This window comes from Phyllostomus hastatus, unplaced genomic scaffold, assembly GCF_019186645.2.
Source record: "Phyllostomus hastatus isolate PE091 unplaced genomic scaffold, TTU_PhHast_1.1 phas_scaffold_182, whole genome shotgun sequence".
NCBI classification, from domain to species: Eukaryota; Metazoa; Chordata; class Mammalia; order Chiroptera; family Phyllostomidae; genus Phyllostomus; species Phyllostomus hastatus.
Genome location: NW_025334013.1, coordinates 29,681,630 through 29,701,905, shown reverse-complemented (window position 1 = coordinate 29,701,905; position 20,276 = coordinate 29,681,630). Strand labels below are relative to the sequence as shown.

The 20,276-nt window shown below is 57.5% G+C and overlaps 1 protein-coding gene across 4 annotated transcripts in view; it reads left to right on the top strand.

Moving 5' to 3' along the window:
- The first annotated feature begins 701 nt into the window (after positions 1-701).
- Positions 702-20,276, top strand: part of SLC6A9 (solute carrier family 6 member 9) — a 32,174-nt gene continuing 12,599 nt past the window's right edge. Inside the window, exons 1-3 of one of the 4 annotated variants that reach the window (XM_045858935.1) lie at positions 702-864; positions 6,335-6,449; positions 20,088-20,244. In XM_045858935.1, coding sequence (XP_045714891.1) covers positions 6,420-6,449; positions 20,088-20,244 — 187 coding nt within the window. In that variant the 5' untranslated portion in view covers positions 702-864; positions 6,335-6,419. Of the gene's footprint in view, positions 865-1,041; positions 1,126-5,776; positions 5,796-6,334; positions 6,450-13,900; positions 14,027-20,087; positions 20,245-20,276 lie in introns of those variants that run through there. The other 3 variants (XM_045858936.1, XM_045858937.1, XM_045858934.1) reach the window with 3 other exon arrangements.

The window sequence follows — 20,276 nt, the reverse complement described above, 5'->3', positions numbered from 1 at the left end:
CCTTTTGGCAAAGTCTTCTTTAGCTGAAGGTAGAACCTTGGTCTGTCTCCCCAGGGAGGGAAGAAGGGGCCCAGGTTTGTGTCTGCAGCCCACGTAACACAATGGCCAGAGTAGGGTTGACCAAGCCAGTGGTCAAAGGAGGGTCCCTGGAGAAAAGATTACTCCCAAACCTCCAGTTCTAAGTAGGACCCAGGCCTTACCCAGCTGTGCCCACAGTCCCTAGCCGCGCAGCTCCAAAGGGAATGGAATTTGCTCTCACTTCTCTCTAGGGGGAACGCAGGCGCAGAAGGCTGGGGGCCTGGCAGGCTAACTCGAGCCCGGGCCCCCCGAAGTGCCCCAGGCCTTCTGGCTTCATTCCAGCCTAGCCCGAAGGGGACGACATCTGCTTTCTCCAAGGGCCCCAGCTGGAAGGCAGAGAGGCAGGGACGGAGAAGGGGGCTCCTTTGTGGGGCCCCCTCCCAGGGGTTAGAGGGGATCAATCATCTGAAAGCTGGAGCGATTTGTAATTTTATTCCCTGGGAGGAGGAGCCTGAGAAGTCCGCCAGGAAGGGTGGGGATGCGGGGGGCGGGGAGGTGGGGGTGGAGGGAGGGTTGGGCAGCCAGGGGAGCTGTTCAGGGAGGGGAGGGACTTGGCTAGGGCTCCCAAGCCCTCCCCACTCTCCAAACTTTCACCAAACTCCTGGTCCCCGCCTCCCCGAAACCAAAACACAACAAGCACTGGAGGAGCCGAGAGCAGCGCCGCGGGGCGGGCGGACTCGGGGCGGCACTAAACCTCGGGAAGCTGATGCAACTTTCCCTTTAAGAAAGCCACCTGGGCGCACCGCGGTGCGGACCCAGCACGCCTGGGCCAGGGGCTGCAGCATGGTAAGGGGGCTGGGGGAAGGGGGCGCTGCAGCCCGCACCTCTGCCGGTCCTGCTGTCGGTCTGGGTGTTTGATGGCTCCTCGGGATTGAGCCCCAGGACGTGTACGTGTGTGTGTGTGTGTGTGTGTGTGTGTGTGTGTGTGTGTGTGTGAGAGAGAGAGAGAGAGAGAGAGAGAGAGAGAGATCGCGCATGCATACAGGCATCTGTAGTTAAGAGTGTGGGTGCACGTACGGGAATGTCTGTCTCGCCGCTAAGGTCGGGGTAGGTGTGCGCGTCTGGGTGTCACCACTGTCACCAAGGAGCCGAAGCAGGCAGGAAAGGAGGGGGGCTGCTCCCAGAGTGGGGGCGCTGCGTGCGGACGCCCGCTTGATGGAGGGTGGCGGGCGCGAGGTTGTGCGGGTAGAGCTGGAACCAGAGTGTGTCGCGGCTTGTCTGGGCGCCAGTAGTTCTGCGCGCCGGGGGTCTACCGGGGCCGGGAACCTACAGACTGTGTTTGCGCTCAGCATGCTAGCTCCGGCTTCTTCTCTTCGCACTGCCGGCCACCCTGGCTGCCTATCTAGTCTCTCCAGCCCGCTTGTCTCCCTATCTGCCTGCCCAAACGCTAGCCCCGTGCGGGTCCCCGCGCGCTCGCCAGTCCCAGAAAACCATGCCAGAGAGTCCGGCGCCCTCTGGCTCTTTGTCCGCGACTCTCAGCCATGGCTTTGGAAAAGAAAAGACTACGGCCGTGGAGTTCTTTGCAGGCTGCCACCCTGGGAAGAATCTGTGCCTTCCCCATTCCAACCTTCATTCTGGGCGCCTGTAGGGCGCGCCCGGGTGGCCACAGGTGAGGGCAGGGGCCTAGCAGCCAGAGGCGCCCACCCCAACCGGCACCCCGCACCCCGAAGCCAAGGCCGGGAGGGAGAAGAGACGGGGCCAGGGGCCCGGGCCAGACGGGAGGGGGTTTCACCCGGAGGGCCTGGAGAGTGCCGGAGCCAGCCCGGGGCGGGGCGAGGGGGCGGGTACCTGGGCACCCCGGTACTTTTCCACCGCAGGGGGCGGGGGCGGGACCGCCGCCTCCTCGGCAGCTGAGAGGTCCACACGTAGTAGCTGATGTAACGTCCCCCACCCCCAACCTCTCACCCTGATTAAAGCAGACGCGCCACGCTTCGAGGAATAGGGGTGCTCCGGGTGTTACCGCAGCCCCCAAAGCGACCGCACCCCGGCCTGCTGGCTGGGGCCTCTGCTCAGTCGATGGGCCGCTTCTTAAAGGAGCCGCTCCTCCTTTCGGGCCTGCTCTCCGCAGGCCACGCCTCCTGGTTGGGCACTTAAAGGAGCCAAGTCCCCGGCTCTCTGATAGCTCTCACACAAAGCCTGAGTCTATTTCTTTGCTGAAACCAGACTGATGCTGCTGTGGCTATTAGATGGTAAAGATTGGGGGTCAAGGAGTGGAGGAGAGAAGGACCTGGGAGGTCAAAGACTACGGAAGTGAGGAGACAACAGAAGATTGGGGAGTGTAGTGGGTGAGGGGACTGGTTCTAGAAAGGGGATAATAGGCGACACTGAGCATGCCCAAATATTTACAAGGACCGCAGAGAAAACGCCCCTTACTTGGCATATACTGCGACTGCGGAGATACCAATCAGTGCCCAGCCCTAGGGACACGGAAGAATCACACCGCTGCCTGGGAGATCTCTCTGGCTGCTGGGGCACCAGATTTGGACACACGCAACTGCCTCAACACTGTGTGACAAGAGTTTTAAACAGATGTACACAGCGTGCTTTGGGCGTACAGTAGAAAGATTGCAATTGGGAGGCAGAAAAAAAAAGGCTCCTTGAAGATAAAGGCATTGGGACATTTTGAAGATGGATAGGATATATACAGATGGGAATGGAGACAAGGACACTCAAGGAAGAGGAAACCACAGGAGCAAAGGCATGGAAGCAAGAACCCTCTGGGAATGATGGATAGTCCCACGTGGCCGCAGGTGGCCCTGGTAACCAATCTGGGCTCAAGGCAGATCAAGGTCTCCTCTCTGCGCCCACAGCCCCTGCATTCCCTCCATCACACTGAATGGAGATTATGCTCCCTCCGTCTTTTTCTTAAACGTGAGGTCCTTGAAGACAGGGGAAGAGCCTGACCCCTTTTCATCCCCAGAGAGGACTGCAGGGGCTTGGCCCAGATGGACCCTTAAAATTGACTGACCTGACAGTCCCCTTTGGAGGGGAGAGGAAAGACTGAGCAGTGAGACTAAAGGTGGGCGGGTCCTGTGACTACCCTCCCACCACCCACCCTGGGGTAGCTCACAGGCAACTCAACCCCAACTTGCCTGACTCAGCCCATCCTCTCCCCGCTCCACACCAGCAGTGTTCCTGTCTCTCGGGTGGGCTCTGGCTTTCTCCTGTTGCACCAGCAGAAACCAAAAACCCTTCCTTATTCCTCATTCCCAAAGTCCAATTCATCACTAACGCCTTCCAATGTTATCGTACATATTTTTCTCAAATCTGTACACCTTTCCCCACCTCATCATCACCTTCCTAAACAAGCCCCCTCATCTCTGGCCTGGCCTGTTCCTGATTGATTTCCTCTCTTCCCTTTCTCCACACTGCACCTAGGGTGATGTTTTCCAAGTGCACATTCTGCCGGTTGCTCCACATCAATTACAACTCTGCTTTAAGCCTTCAGTGTGTGCCGTCACCTTCAGGATAAAGACTAAAACCCAAGCCCCAAAAGCCCTGACTCTGCTCCTCTGTCTATGTCCATGTTTGGCCACTTTCTCCCTGGCTCTCTGAGCCACAACCTTATGGTCTTTCCTACATTATTTCATTTGCTTAAATCTTTCTTCCTCTTCCTCCCTCACTATTGCTACTTTGCCAAATTAACTCCCTCTGACTCTCAAATATCATTTCCTCAGGGAAGCCCTCTGTGACTCTCAGACAGAAGGTCAGCCCCCCACCCTTTAAGGATCTTTCTGCTTCACACCTTTTATCTCGGTCTTTAATTATATACATTTGGGAGACCAGTTTCACTCATTCCCCCTATCCCATAAGCTGCAGGAAGGCAGAGACCCATGAGTTCCTGGTGCTAGCACAGGTCTAGCCCAGAGGAAGCCTGAAATAAATATTTGTGGAATAAATGAATTGTAGCCAACCTCAAATGCCTGACAAACAGTTTAGGCCATATCCTGGTGGCTGTGGGGAACTATTGGAGGAAATCAGAGCTTTGGGACTTTGGGAAGATTAATGCATTGGAGGGGAGGGAAGTGTGGAGGACTTGTAGTCAAGTGAAAAATGAAGCAGAAACTTCAGAATGTACAAAGGATTATTAGCCCCATCTTCCAGACAGACAACACTGAGGCTCAGAGGGGTTAAGTAACTTGCTTGAAGTCACATAACCCAGTGAATGGCAGAGCCAGAATTCCAGCCCAGGGCTGCCAGGTGCCAGAGCCCAAGCTCTTCATCACATGCTGAACTCGTCAGTGGTGGGTTAGGGGCCGGCCTGGTGCCTGGGTGATGTGCATCTCCAACATCTAGAAGAGGGCCAGGCCTGTCATGCCACTCGGTTGGTTCTTTTTGCATGGATGGATGGGGCCATTTAACATAAATGGCAGAGGCTGGAGAAGCAGCAAATCTATACACTTAACTCATTCTAGAGCATCCACCAAGCCACCTTTTCCACGGGAACCTGTAAGCATGCTGAGGATGTGGACTGTGTTTGCACTCGGTGCTCTGGGACATCCTGAGTGAGAGCACACCTACATTCCAGCGCGCAGGGTCCTCAGCTTACTCATCTGACCAGAAGGCATAATTCCCAGTCCATGAGGTGGTTCTTCGTGCCATCTGCTGTTACTCCTGTCATCACCATCATTACTGTTTGTCAGCTGAAGAGAGACAGCTTTGGGGAAGTCAAATCTAGAGCTTGCAGCTTGGAGGGAAGGGTGTGGTGAGTGAGGAGGGCAAGGGTATGACTTTAAGGGAGCGTGGCACCCATCTCCTGACTGCCCCCAGAAAACCAAAGATGAGGACCTCTTTAGGAGGGCACATGGAGAGGTAGAGAGGCCAGCATGGCTGACTGACAAAAGGGAAAGGATTATAAATCTCATCCCCACCTGCTGCAGGCTATGTGGGAGACCTGGTGGGCAGAGCCAAGGCTGATTTGCATAGGCAAAGAGTTTATTCCCTTGGTCTCTTTAGCCTTCCAAAGACTTCCTGGGCCTGTGGGTGAGAGATGGCCATTGCCAGATGGATATGGGTGGGGCAGAGTGGCACAGAACAACCTTTGGAGTAGAGTCTGCTGTGAGGGAGGGTGGGGCAGTCCCCAGAGGCTGAGCCCAATCCTTCCTGGGACCAGGCCCTGTGGTGGTTGAATGTCCTTGTCCATCTGACCCAGGTTTTTCTCCTATGAGAGAATTCTTCGAGTCTCCCTGAAGGTCGATTCCTCTCCTGTGGCCTGTCAGAAACTGCCCTCTACCATCTGCACCTGACATTACACCCGTATACACCTGCCTGGCCTTGCCTGCTGCCCCTCCAGCTCACCAGCCCCAAATCGCCTCTTGTGTGCATCCCACACGATCTCAGCTGACCCTCGCTCCAGGGCCTCAGCCCTACCCACTTCCCTTCAGGGCAGCCTACACTGCCTGCACGCTGAGCACTGTGCTTGGTGTTGGGCACCAAGGGGTAAATAAAACAGATTCGAGCCCTCAGGGGACCCAGGGACTCATGGTTGACAGACTTAAAGGCAAATTAGTCTACCATGAGTCAGTAAGGACACTAGTAGATATCTGTACAAAACAAAAAGGAGGAAGCAATTTGTTCATTCGGGTGAGGGAGAGGCTACAGAGAAGAGGGCACATTTATGCCTGGTCTTAAAGGACTTGTGGAATTCCACCTGGAGTTGGGAGGTGTTGCAGGCGGGAGGCAGCCTGAACGAGGGCGAGGAAACATGCCCGCACACGGTGTGTTTGGCATGGCCAGAGCCTATGGTCCCCGTTGGTGACATAACAACAAGCGCAGTCGCCCTGGAACCCGAGCTGAGTGGCACGGGGATGAGGAAAGACCATTCTGGCTGCCTGGGTGGGGTGGGTGGCGGATCCACGCCAATCCCTCTTTGGGGGAAAGGCTGAAGCCATTCACACAAACGATGAAACAATTGGAGCCTGTCCAGTTTTGTATTCTTTTTTTAAAATCTTTTATAAAAGTGGGCATCTGGAGTCAAAAATAGACCTTTGTCCCCTGGGGCACGAAGGCTGGAGACGAAGGACTGCGGGGGAAGGGTCAGCAGGACAGCCAGGGAGCAGCCGAGCCAGGGTCACTGAGGAAGGAGCGAGATGGCAAGTGGCCTGGCGGAGGGGTGCCAAGGTGGGAGGGAAGCGAGGCCTGCCAGCTGGTGTCCCGGGCCCTGCACTACCTGTTCCAGAGAGCCCCGAGGGCCACACATGCCTTCCCTCGGCCTGCCCGGGCTAGATCCTCACCCTGCGCTCCGCTCTCTCCACAGCTCTTGAGGTCTGTGGCCTGAAAGGTGCTGAAGCAGAGCCTGTGATTGTGGCCTGGGACTCCAGAGCCCCCAGCCCACTGCCACCATGGTGGGAAAAGGTGCCAAAGGGATGCTGGTGAGTACAGGGACCAGACTGCGGAGGGAGGGGTGGGCATGAGCACTGTCCACTCTGGGCCTGCGGCCGGCTGCTTGCCCTATAACAGGAAAGCTGAGGAGGTTCTGTGGGTCCCCACGTCTGGTTCTGCCTGGGCTCCTGAGTGCTAGGGTTGGCCCAGGCCCGGGCAGGCAGGCCCCCACCTGGCTGGTTCCATGGCGCTACAGCTCCGGAGCCATGGCGGGGCAGATTCCGCCACAGAGCCCGCTGGAGGCAGGAGGCTCACTTCTCCTGGGGTCACAAGAGACACCCTGGAGAGAAGGCTACAGCTCCTCATGTCGGGAGGACAGCAGAACCCCTGGGGTGGCCCTGGGGCCGAGACCCCCCACCCCATTTCCCACCCCCCAGAGCTCTGCCTGCCACGGGGGTTGGGGGGGGGTGGGACGGCTCAGTAGGAGCTCATTAAGGGGTCCTCTGACCCTGGCTGTTTTTTCTGTACTACCCAGTCTGAAAAGTAACAAAGCACATTTTGTTTAAATCCTCTCCTGAGGCCTCTCAGAAAACCTGCCGCTCCCCCTTCCCCAAGCCACGGCCCTTCCTTTGCCCAATGCCTCGGAGCACAGGAGAGGCGGTGGGCGCCTGGAAAAGCAGGGGCGGGAGCAGGGCCTGGGGAGGGCTTCCGCTCACACCGGTGGACCAAGTAGGGTGGCACAGGCAGCAGGAAGCAGGGAACAGGTGCCAGATCCTACCCCAAGGGCAGTGCTGGTATCTTCTCTCCTGGGATCGCGTCTCAGGGATGAGCTAGACTGGGGCACCGCGGGGGGAGGAAGCTGGTCTCTGACCAAGGCCCTCCCTTAGTGCCTCCCTTTCCCACAGCAGTTCCTTTCTCATCCACTTAAGGACCGATTGGCCTAGGGTCTCTGCAGAGCCCTCCCAAAACAAAGATTTCTGGCACTCAAACAAGGGTTTGCAGGAGGTTACCTAGGTAGTGTCATCACAAAAAACGTCCAAACCTGCAGGGAGTTTTTCTGAGTTTATTTAAACCAAATTGATGACAATTGCCGGGAAGCAAAATCTCAATAGATGGAGAGGTGCTCCGTGGAGAATGGCAGTTTTGCAGCTTATTTTGTATGTTACAGTCAACGGGAGAGATGAAACGGGGAGGCGACATGAAATTCGCTGGTGGTAGAGGAGGGAGGCTGGCGGAACGCAAAGCAGGGACGTCTCTGAGACTGCGTGGAGTGAGATGGGGTCGGCGGGTACAGGATCATTCCCATTTACAGCACAGGGAAGCGTGTGCGGGAACGAGCAATCACAGAGAGTGGTCGGTGGTCGGGTCGTGCGAGTGAGTGGTCTTGTGCGGTGGTGTGGTGGTGGTGCCCTGAGTCCTCTGGAAAAGGGGGTTAGCATTTCAAAGGTGTTCTAGCTTAGATGCAAAAGGACAATAGACAGGCTCACTTGAGATCAAGATTGACCTTTGTCAAGGAAGCTACAGACCCAGGAAGTGACTACTTTCTCACTGTGACCCACTTTCAGTTAGGAATTTTTATGTTCAGACCATCTCGTGTGGTTACTTCCGATCTTGGTGTTTTTCGAGCTGCTAGGTAAGATAGATGGGAAACCGGGGCAGGGAGAGGAAGGAGACCTGTCTTACCCACTAACACAGCAGTCCTGAGCCTGGCCCAGCGAGGTTGCCAGGTGTTCCGGTCATCACAAGAAATGCCATGTTAACACCTTGAGATTCTATATATCGTTTTCACTATCCTCGATAGAGAGCCTTTGAAACTGTGTTCATCCCAAGGTCTAGAAGGGGGAAGTGGAGGGGGTCCACAGCGCCCAGCGAAGAAGCCCATAAAACAGCTTTGGTTAATTGCCTGTCTCTGGTCCCTGTCTCCTTTTTGAGGGGGTCCCTAAGGCTTACAGAAAGAGCCCATAAATAATTTTAGGTAACTGCCTCAACTTAATTAACTGCCTTTTGTCATGCATCTGTTTTATGACAAGACGAACAAGTGGGGTGTGGAGCCAGATCAAGATTTGGGCTAACAGACCCCCACACATACCTATGTTTGGGTGGCCATGTCTCCCAGGGAAGCTGGACAACCTTTACCCGTCAATCAATATGTAACTTCTTCACCCCCTTCCCACTAATGATACAAGTCTTCAAGACAAAGGACATGATGCTCTTGCCTTTTACCCCCACCTCAGCGAGGCCCACTCTCTTCCATGAGAAGGTATCACCGAGAAACCCTGTGTATGCTCATAGACTTTCTGACCTGTAATTCTTTACCGTGTCGGCAAGAAGAACTGAGTTTTTCCCCATGACAGAGCCCTCCATGTAGGCCTCCCCTGAGCTTGTCAAGTTCCAAGTGTGGTCCCTTTTTTTGCCCACAGGCTCGGGACCCTCCATTGTGTCCCTCAGGCCTGGTCAGGTCTGGCCTCCTCCTGGTTGGAACAAGTCTGAATGAACCCAGCTTCTGAAAGTGTTTCTGAGCCATCCTGAACTCTGGGGGCTCCGAGTAAGGCAGAGGTGGCGGTCTCATGACCTGAACACTTACTAGGAGTGGATGTTGTGATAGCACCAAGAAAGGCCTCTGCTTTCCTAGAGAAGTCTTGGAATTGCCATGGGCTTGTCTAGGAAGTGAGGTATGGCTCTGCCCTTTCCTACTTGACGATTCTGAACCCCGTGAAACCTGAGAAACCCTCTGCGTACTCTCTGGCTGCCCTTCTTTCCTGGGGGTGACCCTGAAAAGACTGAGGCAATCAAACAGAAGAGACTGGGGACCCACATGGGCCGTAGGGAGCATGAATCAAAATCTCCCAGAGTCCCTGCCAGAGCTGAGCATCCCGGAGCTGCAGGCTAGCCTGTCTGTGGAAGAGAATGCTGTTTTGGAACTCTGTTCCCAGCACCATGATGTGCCTAAAGATAGCTGGGGCTTGGTTTCCTCGTGCCCTCTGCCCTTTGGCTTCTGCCCGCTGCTGCTTCATTTTAGGCTCATAGCATCTGTCCCCTGGGCATCCCCATAGTTGCTGAGAATCTATTCCTGCCTCTTTTTCAGTTTTTGCTGATGACCTTGGGCTACACTATTCTGCTATTTTCGGGCCCCACTTTGGAACTGAAGCCTCCTCCATTCAGTGCTTGTCTCTAGGATACAGCCTTTGAGGAGCGCCATCTGTCCTAGCTAACCTAGGTAGCTGAGCCGGCACTTTATTACGTGCTATGTTCCCCTAAGGACACATGGCTAAGGATGCTCCTTTCAGACATGCCCCTTCTCTGGATGCCATGATGGGGCAGGACACAGGGTGCTGAGGGCCCTGTGCATGTAAGCCAGGGCCACATGGACCATTCCAGGTTGGTGGCTTCTGTTGCCAGTTGTGCCCCAGTGTGCAGGGAGTGGGCCTCACTGTGAGGACAGTGTCTTCACTTCCTTCCCCCTTTGCTCTGGGTTGGGTGTGAGAACATGGGGCCCCTGGATCTCGTTAGCATCCACAGACATCCTGTGTCATCCTTGTAGCTTCTGCCCGGCTCTTCATGTGGCAGGTGCCCCATGGAGGAGCAAGCCACTTCCCAGCACGTGCCCAGGCCCACATGCCTGCTGCACGTGTCCCTCCCCCCACTCCCAGCCCAGATGGTTTCTGCCAGGCCAGCTCAGCTGCCTCCCTCACGCCTCAGCAGCTCCTAGGACAAGGCCATGCAAAACCCCAGCTGGCCAGGGTGCCTCCAAGCCTGGGAGCAGCTGGGATGCTTAGGGGCATTGGGGCGGGGTGGAGTGGTCCTTCCATGGACACCTCATACCTCTGTACACGTGTGGAGGTGCTGCCTGGGGCTTAGAAAACAGGGAGCTGGAGGAGAGGAGGCCAGGACAAAAGAGCCCCACAGGGTCAGCCATCACCCAGCAGCCTCACACCAAGTTCATAAGCTAGTTGACTCAGTCCCCATCCCCACCCCATGTCCATTCCTCGCTCATACCGTGTCTTGGGCCTTGGTGAGCTTCACTGTTCCCTCCCCAGAACTCACTGGTTGCTTCTCACTGGGAAGATTTGTGTTGAATAAGATCAGAGTCACCTGGGCTAGGGCCCTGGGTGCCAGAGCATCTAAATTATCCCAGAAGGCTTTGCAAGCACCTCATGTTACCTGGGGCTGCCCCACCCCAACCTGTTCTGTTCTGCCTGGACATGAGGGTTTGGATACCTCTTGTCTACAGCATCCATCCCAGGGCCTGGCACACAACACGTTCTCACCCAGCCCAAGTCCTGGCATGTGGCAAGTCCTCAAGTAGCACAGGCTTGGCACACATTGCCACTCCTTTGGTAAAAGGCCTATCACCTTCTGGGCATGCATCTAGCATGAGTCCCAGCATGTGGCAAAGGCTTAACTAGTACCAATTTGGTACCCATTGGCCACTCCCTTTGTACAGAGCCTGTCACATAGTGGGCACTCATCTAGCGCAGCACCAGGCATACAGTGGGTACTCACCCTGCTCGGGGCTGGGCATGTGTTGAGCCCTCACAGAGTTTGTCACACATGGGGCACTCACCTAGTGCAGGACCTAGCAAGCCACAGGGGCTCACTGGCATGGGGCTGACACACAGTGAATAGTCTCTCAACACAGGTCCTGGCACACAGTGGGAAGTCCCCCAGCATTGGACTTGGCACACAGTGGGCACTCTCTCAACACACGTCCTGGCACACAGTGAGTGCTTTCCTAGCACAGACCTGGCACACTGTGTAGTTTTCCAGGATTGGACTTGGCTCACGGTGGGCACTTGGCTAACACAGGACATGGCACGTAGTGGGTGCTTTCTTTATGTAAGGCCCAGCACCAAGGAGGTGCTCTCCTAGGCAGGACAGCATAGATGATCAACTAGGTGATCCTAGATGTGCAACTCCCGCCTCCCCAATGACATGGACAATATCTAGATCCAAAGGATAAAGCCCAACCTTCCTCTCTGGACCTGGGACCCTGCCATCCCTTCCTCTTGGTCTCCTTCCCCTCGCCACCCTCCCTGGAAACCACCTACTCAGTCCTGTGCCCACACCTCCCCTCATGCAGCTTCCCTGCAGCCCTCCTCCCGTCCCCAGCATGTCGCAGTCCCAGCTCAGCAGGACTGTCCCTCAGAGTCACAGGGCACAACAAAGCCCCTAGACTCCTTGCCCCTCTGGACACATGCCCACTCTTATTAAGAAAAGTCAGAGGTGGGGGCTGGGGGGTGGCCTCCCTAAGTGGGGCTGGAGCAGCTGGATCCCACTAATGAGGCCTCATTACGCCCAGGGCCCAGCTGGGCTGCCGCTGCCTCCTGTCCCATGGCCAGGGCCAGAGAAAGCCATCCAGCCAGGGCTGCCTGTTCTGGGCACCCAGCCCAGGCCAGGGCAGCCAGAGCCCAGAGCCCACCCTGGGTGGAAGTGAGCATTTGGGCATCATGGGTGACTGGGCCTTCCTGAAGCCAATGGCCCAGCCAGGGCTTTGGCCCTCAGTCTGGGTCTGCAGGAAGTCAGAGGGGCATGTCTGGGGACCTGGCTGCCTGAGGCCAGCCCAGTGAGTGACTGAGTCAGTGGGGTCCAGGGCTGTTCTTAGAGTACTCACCTGGGCCCAGGCCAGTGTCCCTCTTCTCCCCGACACAGGGGTGAAAGCGTACCTACCTCGAGGGGTTGTTGGGAGGACAAAATAAATGGGTTGACGCACAGGGCCTGGCACAAATAACGCCCCTGGTTTATTACACAATCTTTGGTTACAAAAGCATAATAAGTACATCATTCTGTAACATAACACTATCACACTCAAGCACACCCTATGACATTTTAGGTGAAATGTTCAGATTGAAATGATAAAGTATCACACCCACATTATCAGCCTCCCAGAGGAACCCACACAGGCCTCGCTTCTGCCGGCTGCTGTGTGTGCAGAGTGCCCGGACGCTGTCCAGCTCACAGGCAGCACCTAACACGCGTGGGCCGCTGCCGCTGCGACTGATGCTCACTGGCTTGGAGAGTGAGTGGACGTTATCCCCACTGTATTTGTTTATTTATTTTATTTTTTAATTTTTTTATTTGAGAGAGAGAGAGAGGAAAAGAGGGAGAAACATTGATTTGTTGTTCCACTTCTCTATGCATTGGTTGCTTCTCATGTGTGCCCTGATCGGGGGATTGAACCACAACCCACAGGGTTGGGGGGGTGGGGTGCAGATGAGCAGAACTTTACTCGAGTTACTGCCTGAGCCCCTCCTGCTGCCCTTGCTCCCTCCACGGAAAAACCGTCTTCCATGAAAATAGTTCCTGCTGCCCAAAAGGCTGGGGACTGCTGCTGAGCTCCCCAGCCAGGGCTTTAGTGTCCCCATTTCAGAGAGGAAGAAACCGAAACCAGCTGCGTTAGGTGACTTCCCCAGGGTTACATATGGTGGGAAGCTGGCAGAGCCGGGGTTTGAACCCAGGCCCATCTGACTGCAGAGCTCTGCCCTGTTCACTTCAATGGCGTCCCACCGTGTGCCCTTCAGAGTCACCAAACTTGCAGGAAGCTGTTCTTTACATCGGAACTCAGACACGCTCCCATCTGATGGATGTTTCTTAAGACCCTGCCATGGGTCAGGCCCTTGGCCAGCCCATCAGTTTCCAGAAAGAGCCATGCCTTCCCAGGACCAGGGCACGCACCCCCGCTTCCTGCCCGCTGGCTCGTGGTATCTCACCATCAGCCGGGGACTGACCCGTGAACGTGGCCAGTCCCTCAGAGGAGAGGGACTGGGTGGGTGTGAGTCACACCCCGCCCCAGTCAGGGCCACTCCTGCGGGACAGTGCCCAGCGCACAGCACACACACCCAGAGCAGCGCCTCAGGTTCCGGGCAATGCAGGACGAGTCCCCACAGGTCCTTCGCCTGTGGCCCCCTTTGTCTGGACTCTGTGGTGACCATCCTCTGGTTTAATGCTCTCTTTTTTCCAGGAAAGTGCAGCTGACTAGGGCACAGCTTCCTCACACTGTCATCACATTCCCCTACTGGGGTCTTGCCTGGTTGGGGACCCCTAAGTCTGGGGCGAGGAGACAGCCCCAGGGCCCAGCATCCCCCAGCCCATTCTAAGAAGTCTGGATGCTTTGGTAGTGCCCTGTGGGCTGCACCCTGCTTTTTCTTGTCCCTTTACCATTTCTCTCTCCCAGTGGCACCCGACCACCCTACCAGGAGCCCACCAAATGCCAGGCCCCAAGGCCCAGCTTGGGGAGAGGAGCGAACCGTCCTCTCATTCTCTCCTGAGCTCACTCTGCCTCATTCTATGGCTGTGTGTGTGTGTTGTCGTTGTTCCAGTAACTTGCTGGGAACAAGGGAAAAACACAGCAAACCCCATGCCTCCCTCTAGCTCTGGAGCACCCTCGCTGGGCTGCATGGGGACTGGCCGGAGGGGGAGGGCCCGGGGAGGGGGTAGGCAGAGCTTCGGGAGGAGATGAGGTGAAAGTAATTGCCGCTGCCCAGCCGGCAGCGGGAGAGGCAGGGGATGCGTCAGTGCCGTCTGGAGCTGGCAGAGGTGTGAATGAGCGAGACGCGCTGCGCTCCTCTCCGAGTGCTCACCTGGGATGGCTGCAGCTGGTGGACCTGTGGCCCCCTCCTCCCCAGAGCAGGTCAGTCACCTTCCAGAAGGTTGAGCCCTCTCCCTGGTGCCAGGCAGTCTGGGCGGCTGGGCTGGGGGTGGGGAGAGGGGCCGAGTGATCTGTGCCAGGGAGGGGCAGGCACGGCCAGCGAGTGAGACAGACACCAGCCAAAGTGACCCAGAAAGTTGCAACTGTGCAAAGGAGTGCAGGAAGAGTTAGCTGTGTGGTGGGGGCACGGGGGAGGAGAGTGGGGGTGTGAGGGCTCCCCCAGCCCAAGGACCTGCTGAGAATCTGCTCTGTGTATCAAAGCTGCATTGTCCTAGCTCCCGGGGAGACAGACCGGAGGTGCCCAGGAATTGTACTAATCAATACAGCCCCATTGTCTGCCACGGCAGTTACTCCTATGGGGAGAGAGGGTGAGGGAGCAGGGGGACATGGTACATGGACTCAGCAGTGAGGGTGGGGGAAGGGGACCCGGCGAGACTCTCAGCTAGAAGGAGAGAGACCCCAAGGAACATTCACTAGTGTCCAGGGCAAGTGCCCGGGTGGGGTGGGTGCTAGTGTGCCATCGTCCCTGGAAGCTAGGGATGGGCAGGGCTGTCAGGCGCTATGGGGCTGTTGACAACAAAGATGAGAGGACCAGGAAAGCCACCCTCCACCTGTAGGGCACGCTAACTTGACCCTCAGAAGGCAAGAGAAGGAATGTCCTCCGGAGACATGTGGGTTAGTTTGGGGAGAAGCATTATGCAGAGCTGCCCAATGATCCCAGGACTGCCAGGGTCAAAAACCAAAGCCACTGTCAGAGTGCCAGCCCACTGCCAACCAGCTGGGGTGGAGACTGCCCACAGCTGCCGCAGCAAGGGGCAGGCTGCTGGGCTTCTCTGAGGCAGAGGTAGGGCCCACCCAGTGTCCCCTATTCCTGCTCCCCAAGGCCTGGAGCAGAGCCTGGCATGCCTGGGGGGATGTGTCTTCCGTCTGCTCTTCGCAAAACTGGCAGGTCTCTGCCGGTCGTGACTCTGGGTGGAATAGCACAAGGCATAGCTGTGCATCTCTCACCTGTTACACAAGGGCCTGCACGCCTGGTAGGTGCCCAGAGGTTATGCTGAGGGTTTCCTTGAGGCAGGAGGCACTAATCGCCCCTGTGCACTGACTGGGCCTGAGATACATTTTTCCACGGTCCTGCTCCTCTGGCTGTGACCCCGACTCTTTCCCACGTCTGGATAAGAGAGGCCGGGCAAAGGACGGTAGGTCCCATCATTGCAGGACAGGTACTACCCAAAGGCCAGCCGGGCCCCTGGACTGATGGGGGAGAACTTAGGGAATAAGAACTGAGGGGTGTGAGGAGGTCACGAGTTCTTCTGAGGCAGCCACAAATTACCGTAATGTCTGTTCCACTTACACTTCCCCCTGGGGCTCAGAGAAGGTTGCCAGTGATCTGGATTTGGCTCAAGGTCAGTCTGGGATGTAGGGTCTTGCCCTTCTCCTCCATAAAGTTTGTCTTGGATGGACTTCATCCCATGAGCAAATACTGGAGCTGCAGAATCCCAAACAAGCAGCCTGCTGGGTCCCAGGGGGCCCGCCCAGCCAGGCAGCTCCAGGATTCCTCAGTGTCCACCGAGAGCAGGAGGAGGGAGCTCACAATTCACAAAAATATCCAGTGGACACTGATCTAGCCGGGCGGGAGTCAGGAGCCAGCGCAGAGCTGCGGCCCAGGGCAGAAGTCGGGGTTGTCTCTGAGTCGTGCACAGAGACAGGATGGGTCCGTCCTGTGGAGGTGGTGGTCCCCTCTGCGATCGGGCTTTGCAGCTGTTTCCTCTTTTAAGCTTTTCTGTCATGTCCAATTCATGTGTGTGTGATAAGCTTATAATGCTTTTATAATCAGAAAGAAAAGCAATAACATTTTGAAAAGTCGTCAAGAAAGCTAGTGGGAACTAAAGGAAAACACAGGAGAGAGTCAGAAATAGCAAAATTCCAGGCAAGTCGGAGCTGCAGAAGACTAGGTCTGCTGAGGTTGCCTCGTCTCCCCCCACCCCGCCCCCCCCCAGTTTCACAGATAAGGATGCCGAGATGCCGAGCGTGGCAGTGACTTGCCCAGGATCACTGGGGGGTCAGGCTGCAGAATAGAATGCCAGAGTTCTAACCCCTGGTGCGGGTTGCGTCCTGCTGAGCCCGGGACACAGTGGGAAACCCAGATTCTGCCCTCTAAGCTAAACAGGCTTAATCCCAGAAGCTCATCCGGAGCAGTGAATGGCCGGGCGGAGGGCTGAGGGAAGGACTTCTGTAAGTGCCTGGTTGGGGTGGGTGGTTGTTAACCCAAGACAGGCCACCAGTCCCTTGCAGGGAAGGACACTTCTGCCTCGATGACTGTTTCTCTGGGGAAGGGGCATTTGAGGGTCTGCTGTATGTGTATGTATGGTGGGGGTCACTTCAGAAAGAGAGCACCAAAGCCTACATTCTGCCTGGCTTGGGGGAGCTTAGTTCTAAGGCCAGGTGGTCCTCATGCTGGAGACCACCCACCAGGCCGATGCTGGGGGAGTCAGGCGTGAAGGTGGGGGCTGTCCAAGAACCCTGAGGGGGAAAAGTGCCCACCCAGAGGGCCCCCCAGACAGCTAGGGTTTAATTCACCACCAAGGTGTAAGCAAGGGAGGAAGGGAGAGCGCTGGCGGGCAGGCAGGGGGAGACAGCTGGCGGGCAGGAGGGGCGCAGAGCCGGGTCAGGCAGCCAGGCCCCCAGTCTGGGGCAAACCATGAGCACAGAGGTGTCCTTTCGTGGGCCACTTCAGAGATGGCGGCCACTTCAATGACAGTAAATAACAGCGGCACAGCTGTCTACCCAGCAGGTGAGAAAATGAGAGGTTTAGATTGGGAAGATTATACAAGGAGGTAAAAGCTGTGCAGCCTTGAAAAAGGCTCACCAGCCACGCACTCGCTAGCAGGGAAGGAAATGGCAGGAAGTCCCCAGAGGGGGTTCTGGAGAAGGAAGGGAAGGGGAGTTCTGGGAACTCCCCCCCCCCCCGCCCCCTCATCTGGCCCAGTGCACTTTAGAGATCCTTTTCTCTTACGTTCTTGGAGAAAGGTGGACTTGCTCTGTCCTCCACTGAGGACGAAACCCTCACCAGACAAGACACCTGAACAGTCCAGGTGGCTTGTGCTGGGACTGAAGCAGAGGCCTTGCTGCGGGCAAGGCTTCCACGGCCAGGCACCGCATCCACAGCAGCAGCTGTTGGGGCACCACGGTGCTGAGGCCCAGGGCCGGAGAACAGACTCAGCGCTGCTTCTGATGGGAGCTTCTTGCACCACTTGCCCTGTGTCATTTCACAGACCTCCAGCTCCTTCCACACAGCAGACCCCTATTGTGGGACACTTCCTGCCAGAGCACCACCCCCACCCCTAGCCCCAGGCCCCTGTCCTGGGGGCTCCAGCCTCCCCGAGGGGCACCTGGCACAGCTGAACTGGTCAGCACATGCTCAGCACCGTGCTGCTCATTAACTGGGTGCACTGGCTCTTGAGGGCTCCATCCAGCAGCTGCCCACGGCGTGTGGCTGGGGGCATCACCACCCTCACAGTCCCCTCCATGCCAGGGAAGGAGCAGGCCACAGAGATCCAAGGCTGCTCCCGCCGCACTTGGTTGTGGGGACTGGGGCCGGCAGAGGCCTCAGGCTTCAAGCCTTGGGTATTTTCGGTCTGCCGGGGGCCTTGCCCTTGCCCTTGCCCTGCCTGTGAGGCCACCCTGGGCCCTCAGTTGTCTCTCTTACAGCTGTGACCGCTGCTCGGTGACCCCACCCATGCACCCTGCAGCTGCCACAATCCCCCATTGTGCCCCTGAGTAAACAGGCCTCGACAGAATGAAACTGTTATTGTAGGGTCGGTATATAGGAGCCCTGTTTGCTGGGATTTGTTTGGGGATGGATAAACCACCCCAAGCAGGCCCCACACCCTCTGAAAAAAAGCCTCCCTGACCCTGCGGTATTGCCAGGCCGGTCCCAAAGGAGGCCCTGGGAGGTGGTGACAGGCTTACGGGCCTGTCTGTCACAGAGGGCACGCTTGGGCCGAGAGCCACCGTCACCCGCAGCCAAGCGGGCCTCCAAGCTGCCGCCTCAGGGTGGCCGTCCCTGGCCTCACCCTGCCCCACCTCACCCCCTGTCCTCCCCTGTGTTCCTGTAGCGTGGGGAATGTCCCACTGTGGCCAGGTTGCAGTTGCATATAAAAATTACGTATTTGCGTATTTCATCGATGGCTCACTAGACTTCTAGCTCGGAGTGGGTGGCGTGTCTGTTTACTGGTGAATTCCTGGTGCCTGGTCCAGGCCTGGCACCCAGCAGCTGTGAGTGCATCTCCCTGGTGGCATGAATGAATCAATGAGTGAATGAACACCGGCTCTGTCAGCCTGCCAGTTGCTCTGGCTGCTTCTTGAAGGAGATCCCACAGTTCCCAGGGCTGTGCCCCAAGCCTCCCAAAAGGGCGTGAGGGTCCGCGCCTCTGCCGGGGACCGTGCTGGATCGGGCGCGCGGGGCAGTCGCTCCACAAGTGGACCTGCACTCTAGTGCCCGTGGTGCGCAACCCCGGAGGGACCGGATGTGCCCAGTGCAAGGGACGCCCAGCTGGGGCCCCCGCCGGGCACAGGGGCCTGCCGGTCCTGCACCCCCGGCACCTTTCCGGAAGGCCCCGGTCCCCATGAAGCCACCCCTCCTGTCTGCCTCTGTCAGTCGGTGTCAGGGTCCGACAGCAGTTCAGAGCACCGGGCCTCTTTGTTTATTGGCCAGCGTGACAGTTGTCCTTGAATATGTCTCTTTCAAACTGAGGGTCCGTGTCACTGCCGGTCTTCCTCAGAGGCCACACTGCTCTGTCCCTGATCTTGGGCGTCCTCCAGGCACTCCTGCCTGTTTCTCTCAGAGCAGCCCATCTCTGTGAGGCTGTCTCTGTCACTCAGGGACTCTGTGCTTCTCTGCTAGTGACTCTTGGGGTCCCTATGTCTCTCACTGAGACCCCTTCTAACTCCTCAGGCTCTGGCTCAAGGTGGCTTGACCTCCTGGTGGGGGGGGGGACGGGGGGGGGGAAGGCCATGGCATAGGGAGAGCGCATTCACACTTAGAAAGGGTCTTGCGCGGCCAGTTCCAGCTGTGGTGGCAGGGCTCCCGAAGGGGCAGCCCTCAGTGAGACCTCGGCCCGGCCCAGGCCTGCGGCTAGCTCCCCAGGCAGGTGTGGCATCCTTCCCTTGGGGCAAGTCCCCTCGTCAGCCGCCCCTGACCAGCCCCCTCCTCCACAGCTTCCCCCTCTCAGCTCAGAGACCCTTTCCTGGAGTCATGCCCTCTGTTTCCCCTAGCAGAGTCTGTCCTCCAAGTCTGGCGTGGTGCCTACGACTCTGGTCTCCTCCCCCAGCACATGGCCAGCACCACCCAGCTCAGGTCAGCTTCCCCAGGGCCCCTCCCCAGCCACAGGCAGTACAGAGGGCTCCACCGGCTCTCCCATCCCAAGTCCCCGAATGCCCTCCCCAGGTCTGGCCCAGCGCAGTTGCTCCCCTCTGTCCTCACCCTCCAGCCCTGCCCACCCAGGAAAAAGGCTTCGGCTGGGGGAGGGGTCCAGCATGCCTTCCTCAGCAGCCGCCTGTCGTGGGCAGCGTGCTCAGCCTGGCAATGCAGTGGTGACGGGTGGGGGGGGCCATCTGGACACAGGCCCCTTTGTGCCCAGCCTGACTTGGCTGCTTGGTATGAAGCTCAGCTATTCCCAGATCCTCACCCAGAGGGGACAGGGGCGGTTTTGGAGGGTCTGGGGCTGGGGTGCTCTCGACTCTAGCTCCCTCTCAGGGTCTCACCTGTTAGATATTGGAAGTAGCTCCTCAGGTGGACTGGTGACCCCAGCATGGGGTGCTCAGGGGCTGGTGAGGGTGGCCCCACTCGATGCCCTCTGGCAGTGGCTCCCCCTGCTCCCCTCTTCTGCCAGGCCTGCCTGTGGCTCCTGCCAGCAGAGGGGAAGCCCAGTGTCGGGGGTGGGAACTTGCAGGGTCCATGGTGTCCCCACTGGGGGATGAACGGAGGATCAGGCACGGAAGCACAAATGCCTTGCTGATGGTAGCTTCTTTCCTGTCCCCACAGAATGGTGCTGTGCCCAGCGAGGCCACCAAGAGGGACCAGAACCTCAAACGGGGCAACTGGGGCAACCAGATCGAGTTTGTACTGACGAGCGTGGGCTATGCCGTGGGCCTGGGCAATGTCTGGCGCTTCCCATACCTCTGCTATCGCAACGGGGGAGGTACCCAGCGGGCACAGGGCAGGGACTCCCCA